Raw genomic sequence first — 13,035 nt, forward strand, 5'->3', positions numbered from 1 at the left:
CACACACACACACACACACACACACACACACACACACACACACACACACGGTACTGAACAGATAAATGACCCCAAATTAGATCAAAGATCGAACAAACACAAAATGTATCAATTATCAACCTCTCGTAATTGAAAATCATGTGGGTTTATTAATAACATTCATCTGTTTAGTTTAATGATCCGTAATAAGCACCTTTTATATGTGAGCTATTGGTTTGGTGTTGAAGACTCCAAAACCAAGGAATGCGTAGCAGCTGGTCACATTCCATCCGCAAGAGGAGAAATCTGTGATTTCAAGTTTCAAGCTACTGCTCAGCTCTCTTCCTCACACTAAGATGCAATGCCCAAGGAAAAGGTTCCACCCACCACGGGTGGGGCTTCCCACCTCAGTTAATTTAATCACCGTAATCCCCCACAGCCGAGCCCACAGGCCAACCTCATCTAGAAAATCCCTTATTTCCCAAGGTGATTTGGGGAAGTGTCATGTTGGCATTTAAAACGAACCAGCACACTTTCAAACAATACATGTTGAGTTCATTCGAATACTTTTGTGCGGTTCTCGGTCTATGGAAATGCAGTCTACTAAATAAGTGTATTTACAGAGCACTTTCAGAGTCTGAGAAGAGGCTGCCAGCCGGAGTCCCCTGGAGCTTCAGACTGAGACAGTGTCTTGCCTGACTGATCTTTAGAGCACCTACTTTGGTTTGGTGGAGACAGGACTCCGTCTCCTGAAATCAACTCTTTCTGCAAATGTGGACCAGTCCTTACAGGAGCCCCTCCCGGCCGGCTTCACACCCTCTAAAAAGTCCGAGGTCAGGGTTCGAGAAACAAACTGTGAAGTCCAAGGTGGGATTCATTTCTTTCTAAAAAACAATATAAAAGTTTGTGTGTGTGTGTGTGTGTGGTGTGTGTGTGTGTGTGTGTGTGGTACATACCTGGGCACACAGAATGTGTCGGGATGAGGGGTGGGGCCAGAGAATAAATCTGTGAAGTCAGCTCTCTCCGTTTTACGTGGATTCCAGGACCTGAACTCAGGTCATCAGGCATACGCGGTGCTTTTGCCCCTCAGCCATCTCGCCTCCTCTATCCTGTTAAATTACTAGTCTCTACTCTGGCCTGTGTTCCTCACAGCCTCCCCACCTCCATGCTGAGTGACCAGGTCCAGTAATTTCAATTTGGAATTAATTCCCACTTACCTTCATGAAACTTAAAGCCACAGGCTGAGCGTTTGAGAACTTTTCTTCAAGAGTCTCCTGGAAAAACAAAAGAATTTCATTGTCACATAACCACAAAGTAATGTATATGTACATGCATGTGTGTGTGTGTGTATTTCATAGTCCTGGGGAACGTTATAGGACTTATGCATAAATTTACAGCCACGTGCATGCTAGGCAAGCAGTCTACCACAGGGCCATCTCCCGGCCCACAGTGTGTGTATCTGACAATAAGAACACTTTGGAGAAACACCCTTAGTATGTTTGATGACCCTTTTAAAGTTTTTTTTTTTTTAAACCACGTTGTTACATAATTTTGTAGTATAATATAAAGGCTCAAGAGATAGAAAACTAGAGTGCTTTCTTGATTTTGAAAGGACTTTCTCTTGGTGCTAGTAGTCCTGGGAGGAAAGGGGACAGGGACACTTGAAATGTGAAGCTGAAAAAAGGCCCTGCCAGAACTCCTGTCCCAGTACCCGGCTGTTGGAGCCTGGCATGTCAATGAGGGCGCTCTGGGCATTCTTGAAAACACAGTGACTTCATTCTGAAAAACACTGGAGCAACCGATAGGAGGCGAGGTCACTGTACCTCATTGTTTACAATAAACACTCTATATAACAAGTCTTTTTCCATTTTTCATGTGTGTGTATGCATGTTTCTACACCTGTGTCGGGTGAGTGTACATGTATGTGTGTGTGTGTACATGGAGGCAAAGGCTGATGTCAACAATCGCCCTCTAATTGCCCTTGCACTGTGTTCCCTGAGGCAGGGTCTCAGACTCAGCTCCTCCATGCGGCTAGTCTGGCCAGCCAGCTGGCTCTAGAACCACTTCCTGAGGTCAGAGCCTTGGCAGGCCAGCACTAGCCAGCCTTTGTATGGACCTGGGGCTCCGCACTCTGCCCCAACATAGAAGCGAAGCGAATGACTGAACTGCAGAGCCATCACCCCTTCAAGTTTTATCTTTGTAAGTCAACCTTTCACCTTGTGTTATATTTGTGAAAAAAAGACACCTGCAGATTAAAAAAAAAAAAATCTTAGGCAAATCAAGGCACTCCATGAAATGTGACTTTGATCACGTCACGCAGCACCATCGGCTTCCCGAAGCTACTCCTGAAGGTGCCTTCCTTCCCTGCCCTGGGCAAACCGGCAGACAGTTTGGACATGGTTTTGCTTGGTGTTGTTCTGAGACAGAATCTCCTGGCTGGCCTTCAGCTTGTGGCATCATCTTGCCTCTTGCTGGGATTACAGGTTTGGACCACAGCATGAAGAACAATATGGAGTGTGGGAGGTCAGACCCTGAGTGTAGGTGACCTGACAGGAGGAGCTAAACAAGGCCAGACCAGGAGCAGGCATGTCCACGGATCCGGAGCTGCAAAGGTACAGTAGATTTTGTAGAATGAACTTCCATGAGGAAATTATGGGGGGAGAGTTTTTGTTTTATTTTTCATGAAGGGTGGTGGGTAGCATGGAGTCTCCTCTATGTTTCAGGCTGGACTTGAACTCATGATCTTGCCACTCCTGCCTCTCAAGTGCTAGGATAATAGGTATACTGAGCCTGACTTGAGAAATGTTTAATTTTTTAAATTTCTATTGCCGTCAGCTTTCTTCTATAATCTGGAGACTAATTAAGAGAGAACATATCTTCAAAATAACGAAATACTATCAAGAAATAGTATCTGAAATACTATTTATGCATTAGTAATTACTTCAGGGAGAGTTAATTTTTGCAGTTGACCAAAACCATCAAGGTGTGTGTCAGATACTTGGCATGATTTAAATTTACTTATTTTTTATAATTAGAGATCTGCAGTGATTTTACTTTTAGTTCCTTCACTTTAAGCAGTCATGAAATTTCACAGTGATTTCTGTGGTGGGGCGGACGATCGAGGCCGTGGCCTGGTTGGCCTGGTCTGAAGCAGGAAGGCCTCCTTGCGGACGCTGGCGGATCACGGTGATCAGCTCGGCTGCCTTGGGGTCGCCCTCAGCAGAGATGATGGCTGCCTTCCTCTGCTGCTCAGCCCTTCCCGCACCAATCTGGCCCTCTCCGCTTCCTGCGGGACCACCTGTTAGGCTTCCACCACTCTGTGAACTCCTTCCCGAAGGTCTCTGTGAGGTCATCGCTGCCTGGAGACCAGCTCTCGCTGCGTCAAATCCGGCCGCCACGGACTGGAGGACCTCTGTGGTGATGGGTGGCAGGCACCGCTGGTCCAGGCCTCGCCGATGCTGGTGTAGAGGCGAGGAAGCGGGCGGGCCACCGGCCCGAAGACGATGCGCGGTGTGATCTGATGTTCTGCAAGTCTTTGCCACCAGCGAGGACCCGCACACTCCGTGGTCGAGAGCGGCAGCCGGAGAGAATTGGTTTCTGTACCCAAGGGATGAGAAAGCGAGTCCCTTCCCCACCACGATGTCCTGTACTCCATGGAATCGGTCAAAGACGACAGCTCTGGGCCCAGCATCCACATTATACACGGCGGAGTTCACCACGCTGCCTGCGACTGCCAACGCCAGGCCGAACTTCCAGAGGGACTCACACTCAGTCAGCCGTGGTTCGGTCTGGCGCAGCCCCACACACCTGCTTTTGCTCTGACCTCCACATGAATTCCCCAGCCTCGCAGCGTGATTTAAATTGAAATGTATGTGAATTGTGGAAGGGAGAGGATAGGTAAACTGTGGTTCCCTCCATCATCTTCATTATTTTGGTATGTATGTGGGGAGGCGGGTAACACGTGCCAATGTGTGAAACCCCGTAGGTGTGTGAGAGGCCCTCTACCTCACTCCTCTCTACCTTACTCCCTTGAGGTAGGGTCTGTTACTGAGCCTGGAGCTGTTTTTAAGTGGGGCTGGCAGTCAGAGAGCCCCAATGTCCCCTCTTCCCACCACTCAGGCTATGGGCATGCCCAGCCACACACCCCTTTTTTGGTGGGTGCTGGGTCCTCATGCCTGTATAGCCAGCTCTGAGAACCTCCGGTGTTCCTGGTTGGTTGTTTTGTTTGGTTCTGTTTTGTTTTGTGTGTGACAGTTTCCGGCTGTCTGCCTGATAGCTCTGGCTGCCTCATTCTAGGATTTGCTATATAGCCCAGGCCGGCAGCAAACTTTGTTAATTGACCTTGTGAGTATCAGAATTACAGCCATGCTACCACGCCTGGATTCTCAAGAGTTTTTGAGCGAGGACCTTGCAATTGCCCAGACTGACCTGGAGCTCTTGAGCTTAAGTGACCCAGGTTCTCTAATAGCTGGGGTTTCCAATGTACCCCCCTGTGGGCGGCTTATCCCTGTGAGACTGACCAACTTCGATTTTGCGTGTTTCATAAGGAAACAGTAGCCAAAAAGCTCACATGTGAAACAACTACCTCCTTACAGAAAGGAACAATACAATAACTCATCCAACACAGCTGTTTACCATGTCTTCTGGTTCAGGTATGCTGATGCCACGGAAAAACTGGTTACTTTTAAAGATAGATTGATGCCTTGGGATGAGCTTTCCTGTAAAATACAAACCACATAGCTCTTTAGAAAATCACAAAGTCCCTCCTAAAATTCCTGTAAGATGCAGGCATTAAGGAAACATTGTCCCTAAGTGTTCCCTGCAGACGGGCAGTCTGAGCATGGGCAAAGATGCCTATACCCAGATGAGGACCACTCTGCCCACAACTCCTTGCTACACCTCGTGTGGTCTGCCTGTCAGCCTCCACTAAGTGACAAGAGTGCCCCTGGACAATTCCTACCTGTTAACTGATTTCCTAATCTCCCCCCCAACACACTTGCTTGGAGACAAGGTCTTCTATATTCCATATAGCCAAGCATAACCTTGAACTCTTGATAGTCCTGCCCCCGGCATCCCAAGCGTGGGCCAAGGTGTCTGATTTAATGCATGCTGGAGATTGAGTATAGGCATGTTTGCATGCTCTGCAAGCACTCTGCCACTGAGCTAGGTGCCCAGCCTGAGAACTGCCAGTTTTCATCTCCATTGCACCAACGAGGAAAATGAGGTTGACATTCGTTAAGCCAGTCATATGACTGGATTCAACTCAGGTCTGTGTAGAGAGTTAGGGGACTGAGTAAACACGCACACACACAGAAGGTGTGGCCTGTAGTGATGCTCTGCTCTGTACTCTCATGTCACCTGGGAGAAAGAGCTACAGAGGAAGCAGAGAACTGCCCAGCAGGCAGAAAGCCAGATGGATTCCGGGAAAGAACCTGTGTATTCATCCTGTGGAGAGAAGGTTACAGGCCTTACAGGCAGGCTCCCAGAGTGGGTCTGTGCCCCACACTGGGTCTGGATTCCTCTTCCAATCTCTGGAGGAAGACTGCAACCTCTGACTTCAAGGATGTCACAGTGATCAAAGGTCATGAAACAAGCTTGCAAGTGCTCAGTGGCAGAGGGCTTGCATAATACACTCGAGAGGCCCTGGGTTCTGTCCAGCATCACACACACACACACACACACACGCATACACAAACACGCACAAATAAAAAGAAATCTTTTGTTGTTTTTGATTTTTTTGTTTTTGCTTTTTGAGAGAGGGTTTGTCTGTATAGCCTTGGCTGTCCTGGACTCTTTTTTTAGAGCAGGCTGGCCCTGAACTCACAGAGATCCGCCTTCCTCTGCCTCCCCAAGTGCTGGGATTATAGATGTGTGCCACTATGCTCTGCTGATTTTTGGTTTTGTTGAGCTAGGATCTCTCTATATAGCCCCGGCTGGCTTGGAACTCACTATGGAGACCAGGCCGACCTCTAATCCACAGAAATAGTTCTGCCTCTGTCTCTCTAGTACTGGGATTAAAGCCATGTGTCACCACACTTGGCCAAAATAAAAATCTTTAAATAAAAATAACTTAAAAAATAAGTTACTTTATTATTTTTTACTTAAGTAAACACTATGCAAGCTGCAAAGGGAGGGAAGCGAGTAAATAGTCCCGAACTGCTGCAACACCTATGAATCAACACGACAAAGCCAACTACCAACATGCCAAGATATGCATAAAGGTGCAGGCAGTGGCACTCACGTGTCAGTGGCAGCCCACAGCTTCTGATTCGACTTAAGGCCCATTCGATGGGAGGGAGTCATGCCCAGGATTGAAAACTTAACCAGCTTCCCACGAGTAATGAAAACGCACACACACACACACATATGTGTATATGTGTATATATTATGCATGCATATATACATATGTATGTACATATATATGCTTGTATGTGTATGTATGTATTATGCATATATATATATATATATATATATATATATATATGTATTTTTTTGTACATACACACTGTTTTAGGGTTTCTACTGCTGTGATGTAACACCATGACCAAAAAAAGCAGGTGGGAGAGAAAAGGATTCATTCAGCTTACACTTCCATATTGCTGTTCATCACTGAGGGAAGTCAGGGCAGGAACTCAAGCAGGGCACAGACCTGGAGGCAGGAGCCAATGCTGAGGCCATGGAGGGGTGCTGCTCACTGGCTTGCTCTCCATGGCTTGCTCAGCCTGCTTTCTTATAGAACCGAGGACCAGCAGCCCAGGGATGACTCCACCTACCACCGGCTGGGCCCTCCCCATTGATCACTTACTGAGAAAATGCCTTACAGCTGGATCTCATGGAGGCATTTCCTCAGCTGAGGCTCCTGCCTCTCGATGACTCTGTGGCAAGCTGACACACAGAACCAGCCAGTACATGTATGTATATAATAATAATAATAAAAAAAGAGGCTATTTAGGTGTGAGGATTTCGGTGGGGGCAGAGAGGTTGGAGGGAGGAAAGGGAGGGGCAAATGTGATATAGTTCTATTTTTCAATTAAAAACATAATAAAAGATTAGTTTGGAAAAAAGTTATTTTATTCTACTCATGTGTTACACACATAAGTTACACAGATGCTTGCAGGACCAGAGGCGTTGAATCCCCTGGGGCTGGAGTTATAGGCAGTTATGAACTACCTGATACAGGCGCTGGGACTCAAACTTGGGTCCTCTGCAAGAGCAGTCCACGCTCTTAACCCGAGACCTGTCTCTCCAGACCACAAGAGTTTTCTTAAAACATTATTCAAATGAATTACACTGATATCACTTTAAGTGTTGGCTGCCATTTAGATCAGGAAATAATATCAGACTTACTGGATTTTCTTGGCAAGGACTCTACAGGCTCAATGCTGGTGCTATGTGTTCAGACAGGCTCGGGCTTCCACTACAACCAAGAGCCCAGCGACCTTCCCTGCAGAGCCTTAGAGAAGCCATGGGCTTCTTGCTTTCATTACAGCAGCTATCATATGGGTGCTATCACAAACACGAGCTGCAAAGTGCGATTCATACCCAGCGTCCTGATGATCAGATAAAGTTGGTCCATATCTGATTTTCCTGGCCAGAGCGGCTGACCCGTCAGGAGCTCAGCAAAAACGCAGCCGACAGCCCACACGTCCACGGAGGAACCGTAATTCGTGTCTCCCACGAGAAGCTCAGGGGCTCGGTACCACCTGGTGGCGACGTAGTCTGTATAGGCATCTCCCGGGACTGCGGAGGAGAAAATCAAGCAGATGAGGTGACGCCATCACCTCCTGGCCCCAGCACCTCTGACCCCCAGCGTGCTGGGGGCAGCAGCTCAGTCAAGAGGCTGGGGTCCTGCTGACACTGAGGGACACACTTTCTGAGCCAAGGCCCCAGGGAGCATCGAGTACACCACAGCTGGAGAGCTGAAAGAATTGCCCCAGGCATGTGTGAGGATTTCTGTCATGCACTTACATCTAAGCCAGTGTCTCCATTTCGGTTTTTTAAATACATTCAAAAAATTTTACATACACTGGTGCTCTGCCTGCATGTATGTCTTATGTGAGGATGTCAGATCGCCTAGAACTGGAGTTACAGACAGTTGTGAGCTGCCATGCGGGTGCTGGGACTTGAACAGCCCAGGGTTTGCAGTCCCAGTTACCTGTGAATTTGACCTTGTTTGGAAATGGGGTCTTTCCAGATGCCGTTGGGTTACAGTGAGGCCATAGGAGGGTAAAGTAAGGCGGGCCCTGAGTTCAGGGACTGATGGGAGTGCATGGGGGAGGGGGAGAATGTCTACACGCACGAGTGTGTGCAGCCAAAGCTGCACTTCAGACGTCACTCCTCAGGCCACTATCCCCTTTTTTTGTTCTGTTTTAAAGACAGGATCTCATGTATCCGACGCCGCTTGTCCTCCAACTCCTAATGCCCCAGCCTCTACCAAGTGCTGAGGCCAGAGATGAGCCACGCACCGGCTTTATAGCGCTCCATGTGTGCTAGGTAGACACGTCAGCATCTGAGCCACATCCCTAACCCTTACCTTGACTTGAGACCGAGATGCTTGCTTTTACCTGGAATTTCCTGGTCTGGCTAGGCTCACTGGCCAGCAGATCTGCTTGTCTCTGCCTCCCCAGCGCCAAGATTACACATAAGTACGCAACATAATATCTAGACTTTTTTAAAAAAATGTGGTTATGAAGCTTGAACTCAGGCCCTCATTTTTGTACAGCGAACATGTAACCATTTGAGGCATATATACCCCTAGTCCAAAGACTGGCAATCTTACGAGATGGTCTCTCGGGAACACAGAAACAGACACAAGTTAGAGCAGATGTTGAGGGGCGGGGTGTGGCTGCCAGGTGAGGAAATCAAACAGCCTCGGGTGCAGCAAGGAGCCTCCAGGCCAAGAAAGATCCCACATTCTACTGCTCTAAGCCCCACGGGTTATGGCTGTTACCTTTGGCAGCCATAGAGAGCCTGCAGTCCTGGGCGGCTGCATCCCGTCCCTCTCCGGGTCTATGTTCATTTTTCAGGACTACTGTGACAACCGGTTTGGCTCCTTGGGCCTTTAGTCACGCCTGTGTGACAGGCAGATGATGGCGAGCTGGGGAAATCCCTCTGGTCAGACATGTCCTACCTCCCCAAGGCCAGGTGGGTGGACCCCAGTCCCATGATACTACGAGAGCTGGGATCCCAAATTTTCTCCTCTGAGGCTGGAGGGGAGTTGATATGGCAATTCTAATGCCTTTAGGGGACAAGAGTCACATAGGAGTTCTTAGACAAAGTCCAAGTGTCCCACCCACAGGGAAAAAGTGGTAAATGCGTGGCTTGTAGAGCCCAGGGATGGGGACCTCTCTGTTTTAAAATATGGGTCTGGGCCAGCGGGGGGCTCAGGGGTAAAAGTGTTTGCCGCAGACCTAGAGCACCTGAATTCTATCCGTGGGAATTACACTGTAGTAAGAGCTCGCTCTGGCAGGGGGTTGGAGTGTGAACACACTAAATATGTTTTTGTTTTTTTTCCTTTTTGAGACAGGGGCTCTTCATGTAGCCCTATCTGTCCTAGAACTCACTCTGTAAACCAGGCTGGCCTTGAACTCACAGAGATCCACCTGCCTCTGCCTCTGCCTCTGCTGGGATTACAGGTGAGCACCACCATGCCAGGCAGTAGTGTGTTTTGTTTTGTTTTGTTTGTGACAGGGTCTTATGACTGTCACCCTGGCTGGCCTCAAACTCATAGAGATCCGCCTGCCTTGGCCTCCTAAGCTCAGGATTACTGAGTCACTACTTGGCTTGAGACAAGAGTGAATTATGTAGCTAATGCTGGCCTTGAAGTCTGAATCATTCGGCTCCATCTGGACACACAGGTGTGTGTTACTACACACAGGTGGCGATTCTCCTTAGTAAGGGACACGCCGACAAGTTTGACCACCACAAGACAGCTCAGGATCCAGGAGCTGCACTCAGTCAGCAGCCTTCACAGCAAGGACAGAGAACCCTGACTATCTGTGGCTCTTTCATAAAATTATATGAACTTTTTTTTTTCCTGGAGACCAGGTCTTGTGTAGCCCAGGCTGACCCGGACTCCTTGTGTGGTCTTAAACTTCTGATCCTCCCATCTCTACCTCCTAACGTGCTGGGATCACAGCTATGTTCCTCCATGCCTGGTTTATGCAGGGCTTCTTGCACGCTAAGCAAGCACTCCGCTAACTGATCGGGAGTCCCAGCCCCTTTCCCTGTGCATCTCCTGTGTAATGGCGCTCACATTGCCTGTATAATTTTAACTTGCTTTTTTGCTTATGGTTTCTTGAACATTTTTTTTTTTTCAACTTGGGATGTGTATATGAGTCACAAGTGTGCAGGTCAGAGGTCAACCTCAGGTTATCAGCTTCCTTGTTTGCAGCAGTCTCTGGTTTTCCGCCGCACCCTTGAGGCTGTGTGCCTGGGAGTTTCTGGAGCTTATCTGTTTTTCATCTCATCCTAGGAACACCAGGATCACAAATGCGTGCTATGCATTCAGCTTTTACATGGCTTCTGGGAATTCGAATTTTGGGCCTCAGACTTACAGGACAAGTGCTTTTACACTGAGCCATCTCTGCAGTCTTTGAACAGTTCCTAGAGTCACTGACAAGCCCGTGCCATCATTTCTAACCAGGATCTTTTATTCCGAGAGATGAACACACTTATTGTGTAATTCTTGGCTATAGGAGTGTCTCAGTCTTGTCAGTTTCTCTTTTTGGCCATAGGACAGGAACTAGTTATTATACCACAAAGCACAGCGACCTCAGGGAAAGCTGGCCAAGTTTGTTTCAGCCCAGCCCTTCTTCAGATCACCTCTGGGTGCCACTGGAGTGCTGAGGATGCCCACAGCCCCCACAGTGAAGCTCATGTTGCTACCACAGGTTCCCACAGCTTCAATGTTCTACACTTAGGGAAAAAGTCCTCCCGCCCACCCCTCCAGCCCCTCACTGCCTGGGATGATGTACTCTTTCTTAGCACACTCTCTGAATCCTGGTGGCTCTTTAATTTCCAGCTGACTCGCGGGGCCTCACCAGCTCTGTGGAGCTTTTCTAATCACTCAAGCCCACGTTGCGATCTCTCCCCAGGGGACCATCTGCTCTTCACTTTAGAGCTTTATGGCCAACCATCTTGTCTTACTCTTTCATCTCGTTTACTTTAGGTTATAAGTGCCTGCAGAGCAGAAATGCATCTTATGATTCCTTTCCACTCCTGTGGGGCCAAGCACACAAAGATGTCATCCAATAAATTCTAGCTGAATGGAGAAGAGCTGAATTACTAACTGACTGAAAGGCTAAAATAAGATTTTTTTTTTCCTTTTTGAATAACAAGACATTTAGAAACTATCCATTAGCTTAAATAAGAATACAAATGATATCAATTTCTAGTCATCTGAATTAGATGAAATAGGTTAAAAAAAAAAAAAGAAAAAGAAAAGTACTTACTTAGAATTCGTGCGAATCCAAAGTCACAAATCTTTATCATTCCTTGCTTGGTTATTAGGATGTTTTCAGGTTTTACATCCCGATGAATGCACTGTAAAATAATTTTTGACTAATTATCTGAGCCATCAAAACAACAAAGAATCAACAGTATCTATCAGTCTAAATGATGGATTCATAGCTCACAAGTGAGAAAGAGATATCTCCTTCATTTTTCTAGAAATATTTAAATTGACAATTTCATGATATTGTTAAAAGAAAAACTTTAAATGTCAGTATATTATCAAAGATATTAAATCTATCAGTGGACTTGGAGAGGGGCTTGGGAGGAGAGGAGGGAGGGAGGTTGAGATTGGGAGGAAATGAAGGAGGGGGCTACAACTGGGATACAAAGTGAGTAAATTATGATATAAATATTAAAAATTGAATAAAAAAACTATAATTGTTAGCCGGGCACAGTGGTACAGGCCTATAATCCCAAAACTTGGGGAGGCAGAGGCAGGCAGATCTCTGTGAGTTCGAGATCAGCATGGACAGCCTGGCTACACAGAGAAACCCTGTTTCGAAAAACCAAACCAAACCAAAACTATAATTGTTATCTGGGTAGTGGTGGCAGGCGCCTTTAATCCCAGCACTGAAGGCACAAATTGCATCACGAAAACCTGGACTATACGTTTTGTGACTGTCACAGGAGATGAAGGGTTTTGCTTTGTTCGAACAGAAACTCTGGAGGCTTTTTTTTTTTTTTTAATCCCAAGAGAGCCTCCCTAAGGCAAGCTATCCGGTTCCCTGATCTTGACTTTTCAGCAATCCCAGATCACCCTGGTGGGAGTCAGTCCTGCTGGCATCTGAACTGCCCAGATGGCAGAACAGGAGCCTCTCGGCACTCTACGCAGCCACTCAGACGGTCCAGAGGTGTTCTATAAAATCTCTATTCTAGCAAAGCACCAGGAGCCAACAGGAGATTCCACTAGCCCCGAAGGGGAGAGAAAAGTGACAGAGCACAAAAGAGAAATTAGTATCTCGCTTTGGTGTCTGTATGCATGAACTCCCGCGCATGTGTATCACACGCAGGCGCACACTCACAGACCAATCCAACACGCACAAGCGCACACGCACGCATGCGCGGAATGACACATGGAATGACGCACAGAATGACGCATCAAGGACATGCATTCATATGACCCCAAATCAAACCAATAGGTACACACGTAAGCACGTGCACACGCAAGGACGCATGCATGTGCCCCACCCAACACGAGCGCATGCGTACACCCACCCACCCACCATGCGCATGCATAGATGCGCATATGTATTTGCGCATATGCACACATGCGCACAGGCAAGGACGCGCACGCATAGGTGTGGCCCCAAAACAACCTAACAGGAACGCACACGTCCCTAAACCAATGCAATGAGTGTGTGCGCTTGTGCACATACATACACGCAACAAAAGCACGCAAGCAGGTGTGTACGTGCGCACCCACACGCAAGGGTGCTCGAGCATGCGTGTTCCCCCAAAACAACCCAACCCACGTACGTACGTGTATACCCCAACACACACACACACACACACACACACACACACACACACACACACACACCT

General features: G+C 47.6%; 1 protein-coding gene and 1 pseudogene across 3 annotated transcripts in view; both read right to left on the minus strand.

Moving 5' to 3' along the window:
- The window catches only part of Cdkl4 (cyclin dependent kinase like 4), a 34,388-nt gene that overhangs the window by 4,137 nt on the left and 17,216 nt on the right, over window positions 1-13,035 (minus strand). For all 3 annotated transcript variants that reach the window (XR_008721473.1, XM_055618825.1, XM_055618833.1), the window contains exons 5-8: window positions 11,433-11,523; window positions 7,522-7,719; window positions 4,615-4,697; window positions 1,197-1,253 (exon numbers count right to left, since the gene is read on the minus strand). Coding sequence is in view for 2 of the 3 variants with exons in the window: in XM_055618825.1 (XP_055474800.1) it covers window positions 1,197-1,253; window positions 4,615-4,697; window positions 7,522-7,719; window positions 11,433-11,523 (429 nt within the window). In the remaining variant the exon portion in view is untranslated. The remainder of the gene's footprint in view (window positions 1-1,196; window positions 1,254-4,614; window positions 4,698-7,521; window positions 7,720-11,432; window positions 11,524-13,035) is intronic.
- Window positions 3,045-4,346, minus strand: LOC129687119 (prohibitin 1-like; annotated as a pseudogene).

Source organism: Psammomys obesus, unplaced genomic scaffold (genome assembly GCF_907164565.1).
Source record: "Psammomys obesus unplaced genomic scaffold, mPsaObe1.curated_primary_1811, whole genome shotgun sequence".
NCBI lineage: Eukaryota > Metazoa > Chordata > Mammalia > Rodentia > Muridae > Psammomys > Psammomys obesus.